Source organism: Ctenopharyngodon idella, chromosome 3, assembly GCF_019924925.1.
Source record: "Ctenopharyngodon idella isolate HZGC_01 chromosome 3, HZGC01, whole genome shotgun sequence".
Lineage (NCBI taxonomy): Eukaryota > Metazoa > Chordata > Actinopteri > Cypriniformes > Xenocyprididae > Ctenopharyngodon > Ctenopharyngodon idella.
Window position 1 is genome coordinate 24,812,113 of NC_067222.1, and position 16,985 is coordinate 24,829,097.

Consider the following 16,985-nt stretch of genomic DNA (forward strand, 5'->3'; position numbering starts at 1 on the left):
GCTAGGTCGTGGTCTTCAGACCTTTGATCTCGGTTATCTTCTTGTTTGACGATATGTAGGATGCCTGGATGTTTTAGTGAGCAATCTGGACATGATATTCTCTTCTTACAATCTTTTCTCATGTGTCCTTGTGTTAAACAGCCAAAGCACAGACCTTTACTTTTAAGAAACTGAATTCTGTCCTTGTATTCCTGCTCCTTGCGCTTAATACAGGAATCCAGCATGTGTTCCTTGTTACAGAACAAACAAGCCCTTTGGACTGCAGAATCAGGTTTCTCTGTGTTCTGTTTCTTTTGTAGTGAGTATTCTGTTTTGTCCTTGGCAGCCGGTGAGACATTTGTGGCAAAGATACTACCTTTGAAACCACTCTTCTTCGGGTTCTTCCCCTCTGGCAAACTGGACTTTCCTTTTCTCTCCACCTTAACATCTTGGATATCTCCAAAGAGCGGGTCATTCAAAACTTGAGCATTTAAGTCAATGAAGTTGACCAAATCTTCAAATGTGGCTCTTCTTCCATTTCGTTGCTGGATATCAAAGGCTGTGTTTCTCCAACGTTCTCTGAATCTGAAGGGAAGTTTTGAAATCACTGTTCTCATGTTTGTTGGATTGTTCATCTCATCCATGAATTCAACATCAGCCATGGTATTTCTACATCCAATAAGGAATAAGGCATAGGTCTTCATTCCCTTACTGTCCTCTGCTTTGATTTGTGGCCATTTTAGAGCTTTCTCGAGGTAAGCTGTAGCTATCTTCAGCTCATTGCCATAATGCTGCTGAAGGAGACGCTTAGCCTCTTTATATCCTTTAGCAGGACTCATATGTTCACAGCTGCGAACAAGAGCTTGTGGTTCACCACTTGTGAACTGTTCAAGATAGTATAATCTGTCTTGTGGATTATTAGTCTTGTTCTCAATCGTGTGCTCGAATGCCCTTATGAAGGAAATATAAGCAAGAGGATCTCCAGAAAATATTGGTACATCTCGCTGAGGTAACTGGGACAAGCTCTGCTGCTTTACCAACAATTCAGTTATTTCGTTTTGGCGTTGCATCACCTTAAACAAATATCTGCCATCATCAGTTGACTGTTGAGTGTTACCATGATCTGTGGTTTGTTGAGATGGTCTCTGGATAGAGCCGCGATCCTGGGTGCTTGACATAGTCTCAGACTTTCTACACGGGTTAGATACTGGATGAACTTGTCGTTCCTTTCGGCCTTTGAATGAATCACCAGCTTGTGACCCAGTCTGTGACCTGTAATAATCATTCATGCCATCTTGACCATCTTCATACTCTTTTAACACTTTGAGTTCAGCATTTGATGCAGCAATTTCTGTATCCAGTTCAAGCTGCTCCCTTTTTGCCTTCAATCTCAACTCTTCAGCCTCTAATTCTTGCCTCTTTCTTAAAACAGATACCCGAGCTAAAAGTGCTGCACGCTTAGCTTCTGCCTTGACACGAGCAGAACTGGTTGAAGATGCCACAGAACTACTTGTCACAGATCCACTTTTCCTTCTATGATGAGGAGCCATCACTTCTGACACACTATCACTTGGTTTAACACCATCGTCATCTTCATCTTGAGGTTCATGCTCATCAGACTCGTTTCTTTTATTTGTGGTTGAAATCCATTTTTTCACATCAATCATAAACTGCTGGAAATGTTCAATCTTGGGTTGAAACCAGTTAATCTGATCTTTTTTCCCATCTTCATCAGACAACACGAGTAACATTTCAGCATTCAACTCTTCAAACTGACATAAGGTCTGGCAGAAGACATTCAGTTCCATTTCAACAGTCTTCACATCTTCTTTATCTTGCATTAATCTGTCAATTTCATTCGTTTTGCGTGTTAACTGTGCCAATTTCCCTTGTCTCTCATTTTTAAGTCGATTAATTTTCTCTTCAGCCGCCTTTTCAGTAGGCTTTGGCGCCCTCTTGTGGCCATTACCCGGCACATTCGCATGCACAGAATCATCCGCCATTCTGCTTAATTAGAAAGCCGATCTTCACGCAAACCATCGCAGTTAAATAAAGCTGCTGCAATCATTTGTAGTCTTCTAAATATTCACAAACTCCACTTGTGAAAAGACTTCAATCACAGTACCTTTAGTCCTTTTGTACCGTCTTTCTAATATTCGCTGAGGTTCACGGAACGTCTTTCAATGATTCCAAGCAGCGTTTGTCGCGAGCTGCCTTCAACTTCCTTCATGAGCAGTTTTTTGACTTTTGTAGTAACAATAATCTTTCTTGTTCTCTCGGGCGAAGAATTGACTCGGGTCTTCGTTCAATTTTCAATGGTTTACTGAATGTTCTTGTACAATAAAAAGAAATAAAATAAACTCCGGTCAAAAAACTGTGTAGCTCCGTCTTTCTTTCTTTCATACTAAGGGGCGCCAAAAATGAAAGGCGCTAAAGGCTGTCCAATGATAAAACAGAGCAAACCATTATGGAATAAACATGGGGGTGTTTAAGGAATATACATATAAATCCAAACTCATTAAAATTATATCTATTCATGCACTTATAACTTTAATATTAAATTAAATTATTCAAATTATGGCTCTTATAGTCCCTATAAACCACGTGTACAAATGTGTGTGAGTTTGTGTGTGCATGAGTCTGTTTTACTCTCTTGATGGTTTATAGTGTAACTCATTCATTCCTGTGTGCTTTTGCCTGCATTCACAGATAAGAAATCTCCCAGGCCTAAACTTTTTCTATCAGTTTAACAAAATAAAGGCATAGAACCAGTTCATCTGCACTGACAACATAGTTTTAAATAATTAGTTTAATAATTATGTTAATAAAAACCTAAAAAGACCTTAAGTTTTATTTTGATAACTTCACATTCGTTTGATATTGGTCCATGACATGAAATTCATTTAAATTTAATTGATCACATGGATGTGGCTGTTGTGTTTTCATAGTGGCACCAGCTGCTGCAGTAGATGTGGCATATTCAAATAACTTTGAAGTAGTCCTAAAGTCACTGGGGTGCTTGTGGCGCCGGGGCTTGGGCCCAATCATAGCTGCTTGCAGCTATATTTTATCCTGTTTTCATAGATGTTTAAAACTAAATGACCCCTTGACGAGTTCTGTGTGACTGTGTTTATGCAACTGGCCCCAGAAACTAAATTAACAACAATCATTAAAAAATAGTCAAGTAAATAATAAAGCTTAAATGTATGTATTATTGTAAATGTTTGTACTCCCTTAAACAATTATATTGCTATCTATTGACTAGGTGCAAGCAAAATCGCTAAATTAGTGTTCTGAAGGCAACCATAGGGAGGCGCTATTCTGTGATATCATGTTTTGCAGCAGCCAACACAATCCCATCCACTCTTCTGAAAATGCTCGTTTTTCAAGGTTGCAAAAGGTAATTAAATACATAAGCACCCATGCTTTTACTTTCTTGAGAAGCCTTCCCAAAAAGCTACAGGGCCGAAATTTGAATTCATGTATTAGCAGCTACGCTGTAAACTTTCATGAAAATTGCAATATTGCTTAGTTAAGCCTTCGAGTAACATATTAGTTTAGTTATAGGCAAACTTATTCTGTCTCAGAGGAACTGAGGTTTCTGTCCATTTAATGGCTTAGCCTTTAATCATAAGATGGCTGATTGCCCTGCATGTAATCACATCTTTTCATCTGAGGTATTAATTAAGCTCTGAGCGCAGTAGACCTTATCTAAAACATGTCTGCCTGTGAAAGAGTTTGTCGTCTGGCTCTGGCTCTCAAGGACACACAAGTCTCTGTCTTTTTTGTTTTTATTCAAGAGGTCCTGAGCTTCACAATGACATCAGGCATTGAGCGTCATGGAATCTGGTACAAATATTTATATATAAATTATTTAATATTCATACTTTTAAAAAAGTCATTAAATTTCTTTCTCTTTTTTCTTTGTGCACATTACACATCTGACCATAGCAAAAGGGACTTGGTGAATCATCACTTCTGTCAGTTGTGTTGAATTTATGTTAAATAGGTAATAATATTAAATGCAATTACATATAGAATTACGTGAAAGTGGTGGTTTGTATGTAACATCATAGTTTAAAAAGAAAGAGGCCTCCACTTTAATGAACATGCATCAGTTTTAATGAAAGTTGAGAGTCTGTGGATTACTTCCATCCTTACCAAGTTCTCAAGTGCTATTACCATCACAGTCAAACAAAAGGCCTAAAGCTTGCCAAACAGTCAGAGATACAACCTCTCCCACTTAGATCAGATTTAGCAATTTTCGTTATTTGATTAGATTGTGTAATTAAATCCCACAAGGTTAAGTGTGCACTCCATCTTGTCGTCTCCACTTCTCTCTTTTCTTTTGTGACATTTAACCTTCACTGGTCTCTCTCAGTCTGTTCAGTCCATCCATGAAGACGTATTTGGAAGTAAGGCACTAGTTTCTCTGCATTGGGTACATTCAAATTATCAATGGGTACATTCAGATCCATTTAGCCAATCTCGAGCTGTATATGTAGGCTCTGAGGTGAAATAATGAAATTGCTGGTTATTCACATATCATTCAAAAGTTTGGGGTCATTCATTAAGTGTTTGTAATGTTCTTGAAAGAAGTCACCAAGGCTGCATTTATTCTTATAAAAAAAATTTAAAAACTGAAATATAATTACAATTTAAAATAAATGTTTTCTATTTGAATATATTTTAAAATGTAATTTATTCCTGTGATGTCAACGCTGAATTTTCAGCAGTCTTCAGTGTCACATGATCCTTCAGAAATCAGTCTAATTTTTGCTGCTCAAAAAACATTTATTATTATTATCAATGTTGAAAACAGTTATGCTGCTTATTTTGTGGAAACAGTGATACATTTTTTTCAGGATTCTTTGAGAAAGTTCGCAATTATTGTTTTATAAATGTTTTGTAACAACATAAATGTCTTTACTGTCACTTTTGATCAATTTACTGCACCCTTGCTTACTGAATAAAAGTATTAATTTCTTTTCCCAAAAACTTTTGAATGGTACTGTATTTCATGCACATATGACAGATTGGACAAGTATGTAATATGTGAATCAGACCAATGTACAAAAAAACAGGCAACATTACAAATTAAAGGTAGAGTAGGCAATTTCGGAGAGGCTAGCAATAGCAAGCTAGCTTTGAAAGCATGAGATCCCACCCTCCCTTCAGAGCGCTCTCTCCAAAGCCACGCCTCCTCCAAAACACATGAATGCACACAGCAGATTCTGTAAAGCGTCACGAGACGAGAGATGACGGTAAATTACCTCATGTCTCAAAGCACATGTAAATAACTTACAGAGCTCTTACTTGTACCACCTGACTGCTGCAGATTCATTTCGGCATTGATAGTGTTGACACAGAAATGCAAAAATTGGAGTCTGAGGACGTGAACAGCTCCAGGTAGAGCATCTCTTAATTACGGTTACAACATGGCATGAACGCAGCATATGCTTGTTGTTTTGGTTCAGGAAGAACTGTAAAAGGCGGCTGCTGTTTGTTTGTGGTGCTTGGTGACTGTCTGTCTACAACTCTGCACAGTCTTATGGATCGCACTGATGACATGTGATGCCTGCGTGAGCAGGTGCACGGAGGTATGGAAATACATATGTTGACAGGCAGGTAGGACATCGGACCTAGGGCTGCACGATATATCGCGATTTATTGCAAATTTTATCACACTCCAGGAAATCCCCATCATACTATCGCTGCAGCTGAATAAACAGAAGATTGAAACGCTTTGATTAAACATGACTAATAAACACACGACTGCCTTATTCTGTGTACGAAGCCACATCATCTCACAGAAGGACGCTCAACTGTCGTTATGAAGTGAGTTTGGAGTAAAAACATGTTATTAAATGTTGTCTTTTGTTGGACAAGTTGTTAATAAATGCTTCTCATGTCTGGAAAGTTGTTTGACGTGTGTTGCTTTTCCAAATGTACATTATAAGCGACTCAATTTGGAGACATACTTCATTGACAAGCTGCCCATAAAAAAACCAATCGCAGCCTTTGCGATTTCATAATCGCACTAAGATTCGCGTTTAAGCGCAATTCTAATGTTATTTTTCGTATCGTGCGATAAATCGTGCAGCCCTAATCAGACCGAATGCAATGATTGGACAAACATTTTTTGGTCCTGCGACTTCCACAGAAGATATAAGTACATGTTTTATTATTTAGATGACTTCTATTATTGATTGCTATCAGATGTGAAGAGAGTTTCAACCAGTAAAAAATTGCCTACCCTACCTTTAAATAAAGTTACCTTACTGCCACTTCATCCATCCAACTTTCCTATATTGTTTTCACTTCTTTTCATTAATCTGAAAATGAGTTATCAGTCTAGTGTATTTCCCTTGAACCACCTTCTGATTTCTAACAATTCTGTCTCTATAGCCTAAACTCTAATATCAGGATCTTCAAAAATAATGTTTCAGCTGTTGCAGAAACCTGTCTCTCTTTTTTCTTTTTTTTTTTTTGCTGTCCCTGGCCCACCCTCCCATCTGTCTGACTGCATTATGATTCACTTTTCAACATATTACCTGATTTTCTTATTATGCTCACTATGTTACACAAAACATCATTACATATCCAAGCATGTTATCTAAAATGTCTTTAGGCTATGCATTTTTAGTGTCCGTGCCGTTTCTTCTTTTCAGAAAGTGTGTATTCGATCGGCCCCTCCTCTTACTGTCTGTTGCACAAAAATAAACCTTTTTCACTGTCTCCATTTCAAAGCCTCAACTTTAAACCAATCTGTCTCTGCAGCTCCCATTAACCTGACTCGCTCACACACACACCGTCTCCACTCCTCTAGAGCCTTTTAATAATGCATGCTGCTATAAAATTCAAATGAGATAGATTTTTAAACACACCAGTGAAGACCGAGCGCACGCTCTCTTTCTCCCTATTTTCTGCTGCACCCCAGTCCCTCACTGTCCTCCTCGCCTACCAACCGTTGCCCTGGAAACTGTAACGTCCTGGAGACATATATGCGGTATAGAGGGAGCAAAAAAAAAACAGCGGAAAGAGTGTGTGATCCAACAAAAGGCACACTGAGTCTCAAATGTGTTTACAAAGACAGAGGAGTAGCATAATGAGGGACAGTTTATTCACTGGACTCATTGATGCATAATCAGTTCTAGTATACAGAGTAGAATAAGGATCAATACTGCAAGATCTACCAAACGCTTCGGTTCAGATACAGTGTACATCACATATTATTGTTCCAAAGCAATTCATTAAGGCATGCACAGGCAAATCTGCACAAAATCAAGATTATATTAGCAACAAGAGTTATCATAATGCCTCTCAAATCAATTCATGTCACAGAGGATTCTTGACTAGCACAGGTGCTTTCACCAAAATGCTGTTGAATTTGTAAGGGAATGTTTAATAAACACAAATATGGATTTAATCTTCATACCAAAAGAATAGAACAGCAGGTAGAACTTGTAACCCAGAGAAGTGGACTCGGCTGGTGTCTTTGAAACATTTCTTTCAGAATTATATTATGCAGCATAGATGATCTGTAATCAATGTGTAAACATGCTTTTAAAGTCAAAGTTTCAGCAAAGCACAAACGGCATACAAAACAAATGGTCGCAGACTTATTGTAGTACGCTGAGAGGGCTGATTTCAAAATACTTACCAATAAAAATACTCAAGAGTGTGAAAATTTGTGAAAGCACTGCAGTGTTAACAGTCAAGAGTTGCATTACGCACACTGTTCTTGTCCATCAATGAGATTCAGATTACCAGATGAGATTGGAAGCGGTTTAAATATGTACAGACGCATATATACACACATATATACAAGCATGAATTGTAAGCAGGTTAAATATAAATAGCTGAGCAGAACAATTCAAGAGAACAAAAGTCAAGCTGGCATTCACTGACTGCACACAGTTGGATCAAATCATGTGCATGCTACGGTCATTCCTATTTGAGTGGTGGGGATGTGAAGTGGCCTCAAACGGAAATGAATCAAAAAGCTAGCCCCTTCTGTTCACGCAAGTGTAGCTCAATGCGAGCCCTGAAAATAGAGGCCTCTCACTACCCAAACCGAGTCAGTATCCTTATCGACATCATGCTGCTTGTGAAACTGAATAATTCTCGTTAGATTCAGAACATTTACAAAGTGCTAATCAGCATAGTTTTGCCTTGTGAAAAATAAGAATACTTGATTTCAGAGAGTTAATATGTGCCCCCATCTCTGACAAAAAGCTGTAAACATCAATGAAACAGAATCGCACGCAAGAGACCCGAAGCCATGAAGATGAGGGATTTGTGATATTATCTGTGAAAGAACTTCATATATGTAGCGACGCACAATAATTAGTGGTTCAAGAGCGTACTGTTGAAACACTATTGTAATTGTTAAATTACAATACAAGGATCAGCATTCTTCCCTAAAAGTGATCGGGCAGACCAAACCGTAAGTAGTAGAAACTTGAAACTTTGAGGGCTGGTGGTACTCACACCGCCTACAACGTCACCAAAGCTTGCCCTGATCGGCCTGACGGGGGCGCTACAGTGGTGAAAAGTGTGAAATAGCTTATAACTCCTAAACCATTAGCCGTAGGCTCAAGTGTCTTACGTTGTTGAATCCTTGGCTCAAGGTGGAAAAAATGGATGCCTTGAAAATTTTCAAGGTTTTTTTTTTTTTTTTGAAAAACCTACTTTTGCTAGTTTGTTTTTGGCCTGATCGGAACCAAACCAGTGCAGCGGAGTCTGATTGTCGATAATTATCAAAAAAAGTTGAAATTTCGATTCTTGGTCCCTAAGGGCCACCAAAATGTTTGAAGTGGGTGGAGCCACTTTTACTAAAATGGCTATAACTCGTGAACAAAATTAGATATTTTCACCTTGGCAATAACTACTTCAACGTTAGTCCGATTGAATTGAAAATTGGCATGTAGTGTCTTTGTCTGCCATGACTGTCTCTGAGGACGTATCTCAAAAACCATGGCTGCCATCGGCCAGTGAAATTTGAGCAGCTATCAGATAAGGTTAACGGAGGCCAATCGGAATGAAACTCAGTGGGCCTGTTTGACTCGTGGCCCTAGAGGCCTGTGAGAAATTTGAAAGAAATCGGCCACCGGGGGGCGCCTTCACGTTTTTCACTTGCGTAAAGGATTGTGTAACGCGCATTTTGTCGCACGTTGGAGATATTGGAGATTATTTCAAAAACTAACTTTGGCGAACTAGTCCTAGGTCTTTGGCTCAACCTTGATAACTGTTAAAAAGCTTTAAAAACGGTTTCCGAAGGTAAATTGCCTGTATTGATATTGAATATTTAAATATGCTCATTTCCTCTGTTTTTAAATGTAATTTATCAGTTATTGTATTTTAATTTATTAGTCAGTCAATATTTGACATTTTTTGCCCGATATTGGATATTTAAATATGCACACTCATTTCCTCTATTTTTACATTTAGATTAACTTAAAGTTAATATTTAAAAACATTAATAATTCAATAACATTGGGAATGTAATCTTGAGAAATTCTCAATTAGCCTAAATGTAGTTTTTAGTGTTTTATTCTTTATTTAATTATTTAGACAAAATAGTATAGATTCTGAAAATTAGCCATATACCAGCTATCGGCCATAACACAAAAACAATTAACAGATTATCGGTATAGACTACAATTTTAATATCGGTGCATCCCTACATATATGCCTTCTTAAACATGCCTTCATGCTCTTATTTCCCACATGCCCATCTAAGCTGGAGTCTTGGCAGCGTCTGCATTTTGGCACAGTCGGTGTGGCCTAGCTAGGAATGATTCAGGTATCATTCTGTTGAGCAAAACAAATCATTCCACCAAACAAGCAGTTTTAGCTGTGTAAAACGATTTATCATAGTCAAAACGTCCTAGCGTTCCTGCTGAATTTGCCGAAAGAGTCTGATTCTACTGTAAACATTACGGTATAAAAACATGAGCATCATCGTTTTGCCTCATACTGCTAAAACACAATAATAAATAAATGGTTTGCTTTCTGTTTGCCTTGAAGGATCTGGCAGAGCATAGCTGTAAGGAAGAGGGGAGGGCATGTTGGCAAGCATTACGATGTTGGCTTCCTCATACGCACACACACACACGCAAGCAGCCAATCGGAGGCAGCTCAGATCCCTCGCAACACTACTGCATTCCCTACATCTCCCCATCTCTGGGGTATCTTTTCATCTGAAGCCACCGCCCCCCTCCTCTCTTCTCTCTCCATCCTTCCATCTGTGGGAAACAAAAGACTGCAGCTTGGTCTCGAACCCTCCCACTTTCTCTTCACCTCTCCTTCCTTCTCTCTGATACATCATTTTTTGTTTATGTGCATCAACCTGCATCTTAATAGAGAGAGAATGTGTCATCGTGTCTGATAAAAAATGAAGCGCACATGTTTAATTGCTGGGAAACTGCTCTCCTGCCCTCCTCAAGTTCTCATCTTTCCTTCACAGGAAATAAGAAAACCTAGACAAAAGTGTGTCTACAGCAGCTCTTAAGGTAATCGGACTCATCTGTTGATGGATGCCAATACAGAAGGTATCTGCTGCTTTACAATCGATTACATTTTAATCTGAGCTTTTCTCTATGGATTCACACTTCTGAGAATACAGGGGGACTTCTAATCTTTGTCAAATAACAAATCCTCTCCAGCAACTCCCTTTCACTGTTTTTTTCATCCCTCACATCCTCAAAGGGTGCGTGACGAATGAAATGAGATCATCTTTGTGGTCTCCTCACTGACATCATCAAATGAGTCCTTTGTTGGAAATAAAACAAACAAACATGCATGCCTTGCCACTTCACTCGTGATCCTGCTGAGTGTCCATGTTGTTTCTGATAGTTCTGGCACGATAGAAGATGAAGGTAACATCCAGCTTTACAGTCTTCAGACAGAGTATAAAACAAGTGAAAAAGCATTCAGGAGCATTCAGATGTAGAAAGATGAATGACACATGGAAGAAGAAAATGGTCATCATGTACTGGTTGTTGGGCATGAAGTTTAGTCATGAATTTTACTTCATCCTGAGTGTCGTGACAGCCGTCAGGTCTTAAGTATTACTGAAAGAGAAGAAGAGGTGTTCAAAGAGTGAATTCAAACAAAACATCTTCAAAGATGTTTACAAACAACTCAATACAAAAGAATTAAAATAAAAAGTCACTCAAACTCTTAAACTTCGAGTCAGACACAAGAGGAGACACAACAAACTTTATATAAATATTATACATTTAAAGAACATTAAAAAAATCTTATCAACCCGAAACTTTTGAACATTAGTATGTCATATTTCAACTCCTGAAATGACACAAAATTAGATCTTAATCTAAACTGTTAACCTTCAAAATATAATATCTGTGAAAATCATTACTTTTACAAGCTAAAGAAACTTTATTTTTATGAAATGGTCTCAAATTTACCTGTAATCAGATCTACCGGTAACTCAAATCATTGACCCAACATTGACCCAAATCACAAAGTCAGCTCTAGGCTTGCATTCAGTTTCACATGCTCTGGCCTCATGGGAAGGATACTCACCACCCCAGTTGATGACGATAGTAACAATAATGATGACAATCCCACCCACCAATGACACGATGGACAGGACCTTTGCATTCCGGCCAAGACGGCGTGCGCCATCCACGTTGCCCTGCTGCAGACTGTTACGAGACTGAGAGTGGAAAGAGAAGTTGAATGAATAGGAGGAGAATTCCATAGAATTCCATTATCATAAGAAAGAATTATGCAAAATACAGTTTCTTGGCCAGTAATAGATGTTTTCAGTTCACTCTCCAATGGCAAAAAAGTTACTTTCAGACATTGAGTGGCAAGATTCTTGAAGTTAAATCTCAATCCCTCCTTACTCGACAGAAACTGTATTCAGACATCCCTCCCTACGAACACAAGCACACACACCATCACTGAGAAGGTCAAGCCGACGATGTTGATGGGCCAGACAGGGCAGAGGCAGGCCAGAATAGCCCATATGAGATAATCATTGGGTTTGGATCCATCTCCTCCAGCATCAGTGGCTGCGCTGGGCTGTCGAGTGAGCGATGGTCGTGGTGACCCCGCGTGACTCAGTGACCCGGAGCGGCTGCTCAGCCTGGCGCGCCCGTTCGCATATGCGTGGTTGGGTTTGACATGCTGCTGACGAGGAGGAGAAGAAGCGGTCGGACAACTGTTGATAGGTGCTGGGCAAACACCATTACCTGGTGTGATGGCAAGAGAAAGAAACATGTGAGAAATGGGTAAGCCTGCATTACAGCCTGTCTGTTTTTAAAAGAATTGATTCTTCTGTTTGTTTCTAAAGGCACCAACATCTCAGTTTGTATTGGTAGAGGGTAGCTGCATCTGACTCATCTACTTGTTGAGAAAAACAGACAAGAGAGTGGGGGAGGGTACAAAACCTGAGAAGAAAAGGGAGTGAAAGTAGAGTGAGGCTCTAAATCATTTTATGTCAGTCTGACTTCTGGTCTAAGAATAACACTCAAGGAAATTGAGAGAGATGTCCTTTTCTCACAAGGACAGAAGGGACAGCTTGTGCATCACAGTGGGACTAAGATGATCATTAAAGAACCCCCTAAGACCATGCAAGTGGTATTAGGGGAGGAAATTCTCATTTTAGAAAGTCTTTTACTGGACTAAAATGTGTATATGCTATCATGAGTGCAAGATTTTGTCATCAATAAACAAGAATGTATATTTTAAATGTGTGTGAATTTACTAAATGTTAGTATTGTAAACTTGTAAGTGTACACTAGCATATAGATAGCCTCAAAGTTAGCAGGCATGGACTAAAAGCCACAAAAATCAGCCATGGGGTCTTTAAAAGACATTGGATATGAGCAGGTTCAGATCTCTTACCTTAAAGCATAATCAAATAACTTTAAATTGAAATGAATTTGCATTTTAAACTATTTAATAAACAAACACAATGCAAAATGCAAGACTATAAAATAATTTTTAATTAAATAGTTTTTTACTCATTTCCATCTTCTCGTCAATGACTGTCAGGTGATCTTTGGGTGGGGCATCCTGAGAGGGGGCGGAGTCCACAGCAGGGGTAGGTGTTGTGGCGGGGGGTGGATCTTGCTGCTCGTTTTGTATTGGCTGAGAGGAGTTGGCGGTGAGGTCCGACTCTGTGCCTGGTTGCTGACTGGTCTCTTGCTCCGATTGTTGCTGTTGCTGTTCTTCCTCCACTGCACCAGGGGCAGCAGTGGGAATGCTGGCGTCAGCATTCAAATCCATTCCCAAGATGTTTATGACAACTTACGTGTGGCAAAATCAAGCTTTTATGTCCGTATACACTATGTGCGATTCTGAATGGTTGAGAACTGTTGGGTAAAAATAAATAAAAACATATAAGGCATCATATAAATTATATAATTTATATAATCTGTCCCAGCCTCAAACACAGTTGAAGTCAAGAGGGGATCGTGCTTTTGCAGTTGTTGGACCTAGACTATGAAATGGCCTCCCTTTATCTTTGAGATCCCTGTCTTCCCTGTACATGTGTTTAGTTAAAGTTTTATCTTCTTGCCTGGGCATTTAACTAATCTTAACTATGTTTTAGTATCTCACTATGTATTTATGGTTTCTCTTTCTCTATTGTATCCTAGATTTTTACTTTGTAAAGCACAGTGGTCAACTCTTGTTGTGTTTATTTGTGTTATATAAATAAAATGAATGAATAATGCCTATTCACATGCCACTTATATTATGAAGCCAATAATGTACACTACCATTCAAAAGACTGGGGGTCATTAAGACATTTTCCACAAAAATATTAAGCCGCACAAATGTTTTCAATATTTTTCATCATATTAGAATGTGACATTGAACATGTTATTACATGGATGCACTTTACACTCGTTAATTACAGGAACTACTCTTTTTACTAATGCTTACTAGAGTTTTTTTTTAAATTTCTTAACAACTTGTACCCCTGTCTACCTGGTTAAAGGGGAAGATTGTAATTTATACACTGTCTGTCTTCAAACCAGTTTCTCAAGCACTACCCTTGTCCATCACAAACTCACAGTTGGAACCAACGAGATTATTTTGGTATCTAAACCATAGAGCAATGTTTTGATTGTGCTACTGAACCACAGTGGTTACATTTTTTGAGGAAATCAAATGGCTGATTTGTTGCATATTAAGCTGTAACAGGACCGTTTAACACAACATTTAAAATCTCACCAACATAAAACCTACATTAAGTTGCTAAAAGCATTTGAAGATAATAATATGTAATCAAATTCACTATATCTATTCTTTACCCCATCATTTTTTTCAAGTCAACTGTAACCAAAGGGGCTGGTTTTTCGATATCTCAGTCTGCACCTGTTTACCTGCCTACAATTAATCTCCCTCAGCAGAATCTGAAACATAAAGCCTCCACAAACAGCTTTATTCGCGTGCTATCCTCATCCACCTCATCATATACAGATGACAGATTTTTGTGACAGATGTATGTTCTTCAAAAACTAGCACTCTGACACACCCAAGGTCCCAGAAAAAACACCAAATCTAAAATAAAACCAACAAAAAACTTAATCATATTCATCATATTCAGAATGAAATAGAGCCGAATATTCATTACATTAAGTACATTCTGTACTTTAAAGTCAACACGAGCATCAAACGCATCAATGTCTGTGAGAAAACAAAGAGCATCAAATGACACACCCATATCTGTAACTATAAAACATTTTATGATTTATGACAGGCAAATACATACTAAATGACCACTGCAACTGACTTGTACACCATGCGGCGTTTAACATTACGCTAAAATCAATTGAATAATCAATCAATCAAGCTTCCCCTTTTCCTGTCATCTGTCTCACTCTTTGAAATTGAAAGAGGTACCTGTCTAGAGATGAAAACACACGGGACACGCAGCCACGCGTCTTCTTCACGAATGCCAAATGTCTATATCATGATTCAGTGAGAATAATGGTTACAGAGCACATAGCGACCCGTGCAGGCACACACATTCAAACAGAACACAGCAGTAAGAAAGGTGACACACCCACAGGACCCGACAACGACTGATGCACTGATGCTAGAATCAAAATGCCAGTAATACACTACAGCAGCATGCAGATCGAAAGTAAACTCACCTTAATCTAGTGCAAAATGACTGCAAAAATCATTATCCAATCCTTCTCATTTTTAATTGAGTAAGAGTAGGCATATGAAAGTTCAGATAGTGCTACAGAATTAAGATTTTAAAATGTGATGCTTTACGCTATACACAGCTACTGTGTTTAAGCATAAAAACGTGGGGTGATCAGTCTGATCAATATGATCCACTGCGTTTGACTCTGTTCTGTCTCACTGCACGAACCTGTGTGCGCGTGCTCGACTCTGTGTGTGCGCGGTTTTTACTTGGTAGAGAAAGCTCTGGATAGTGGTGTGGATTTTGATTCATCCCAGTGACTCGAATCTCTTGAGTCGATTGAATAAAATGATTCATTCACTTGATTCTTGAGTTCCATCGTTACATCAGTACAGTTTTCGCAAAGTCATACACATCAGTTGACAAGAAAGGAAAAGGGCAGATCTGCTTTGTTGTAATTTGAGACAGCGCTTATGATGCATAGTCGCTGCTTTTAGAGACTGTCCGTGGATCTGTATACATTTATTTTTATAAAGGGTGATAAACCCTTTATAAAAATAAATGTATACAATACAGTTAAATAAAAATAAATGTATACAGATTCACGGACAGTGGGTCCACGGACAGTGTTCGCATGGTCGCGAACGAATGTAAAGAATAGGTTGAGTTTAAATGAATGATTCAATGACTCGCTCGCAACTCAACGCACATCGCCAAATGCAGGCGTAACCATGGCTACGATCTAAAATAAATATCAAAGATGGAAACGTCCATAAAACTGGAAAGGCACCATTAACAGACACATTTTAAGTTAATTTACCACATTTTAATTAACAGAAGCGTGATGGGTTAGTTAAGGTCTGTCATGTAACAAATGAACGACTCGGGAGTAAACTAATTGTGTGCGTTTCACATAATGTATCTTTGGCTGCATTATTAAGATTTTCAGATTTGTAATATGACCAAAGATTGTGTATGTGAACGTGTATGGGAAATTTGGCTATGAAAATATAACATTTTAAGTAATTAGTTCATTTTGAATGGGAGAGTCAGTAACATGATTCGAGTCACGAAAATGAATGAAAAAAATCCCCGCCAACACTGTTTATATGGCAGCGCCAACGTGTGGCCAAACACTAAAACACAAGCATTCAACCCATATTTAAAGGATAGTTCCCCCAAAAATTAAAATTATTCCATGATTTACATACCCTCAAGCCATCCTAGGTGTATATGACTATCTTCTTTCAGACAAACACAATCTGAGTTATATTTAAAATTATCTGATATATTTAAAAATATTCTTAGTCCTCCAAGGTTTATAATGGTTGTGAATGGCAGCCCAAATTCTGAAGACAAAAAACACCCTTCCATAAAAAAATGAATCCATACAACTCCAGTGGGTTAATAAAGGCCTTCTGAAGTGAAGTGATGTGTTTGTGTAAGACAAGTATCCTTATTTAAAACTTTATAAAGTAAAATAACGAGCTTATACTTATCTTACACAAACACATCGCTTCACTTCAGAAGGCCTTTATTAACCCACTGGAGTCGTATGGATTAATTTTTTTATGGAAGGGTGCTTTTTTTTTTGTCTTCAGAATTTGGGCCCCCATTCACTCCCATTATAAACCTTGGAAGACTAAGGATATTTTTAAATATATCTCTGATTGTTTTTGTCTGAAAGAAGATAAGTCATATACACCTTGGATGGCTTAAGGGTGGGTAAATCATGGAATAATCTTCATTTTCGGGTGAACTATCCTTTTAAGGGATTCTCAACTCTGGCCCTCAAGGTTTACTGTCCTGCAGAGTTTAGCTCCAAAACCTGATCAAATACATTTGAACAAGCTAATCAAGGTAT

General features: G+C 38.4%; 1 protein-coding gene across 2 annotated transcripts; it reads right to left on the reverse strand.

Moving 5' to 3' along the window:
- Nucleotides 1-7,080: 7,080 nt before the first annotated feature.
- On the reverse strand, nucleotides 7,081-15,385 carry LOC127509754 (proline-rich transmembrane protein 2). 2 transcript variants are annotated; one of them, XM_051888702.1, is made up of 5 exons: nucleotides 15,123-15,385; nucleotides 12,981-13,331; nucleotides 11,911-12,206; nucleotides 11,533-11,665; nucleotides 7,081-11,057 (listed from the first exon to the last, which is right to left on the reverse strand). In XM_051888702.1, exons 2-5 carry the CDS (start codon nucleotides 13,243-13,245, stop codon nucleotides 11,041-11,043), a joined length of 711 nt encoding a protein of 236 aa, XP_051744662.1. In that variant the 5' UTR covers nucleotides 13,246-13,331; nucleotides 15,123-15,385; the 3' UTR covers nucleotides 7,081-11,040. The 2 variants fall into 2 exon arrangements, with proteins under 2 accessions (XP_051744662.1, XP_051744663.1); XM_051888703.1 differs by lacking the exon at nucleotides 15,123-15,385 and adding an exon at nucleotides 14,869-15,038.
- Between the last annotated feature and the right edge of the window lie 1,600 nt (nucleotides 15,386-16,985).

What these genes read in the sequence shown, in the direction of transcription:
- LOC127509754 (XM_051888702.1), bottom strand. Translation starts at nt 13,245, where the DNA reads ATGGATTTGAATGCTGACGCCAGCATTCCCACTGCTGCCCCTGGTGCA. An exon ending in TGACGAGAAGATGGAAATGA is followed by an intron (nt 12,207 to 12,980) that starts GTAAAAAACTAT and finishes CCATCACACCAG; the next exon opens with GTAATGGTGTTTGCCCAGCA. An exon ending in GCTTGACCTTCTCAGTGATG is followed by an intron (nt 11,666 to 11,910) that starts GTGTGTGTGCTT and finishes TTCCACTCTCAG; the next exon opens with TCTCGTAACAGTCTGCAGCA.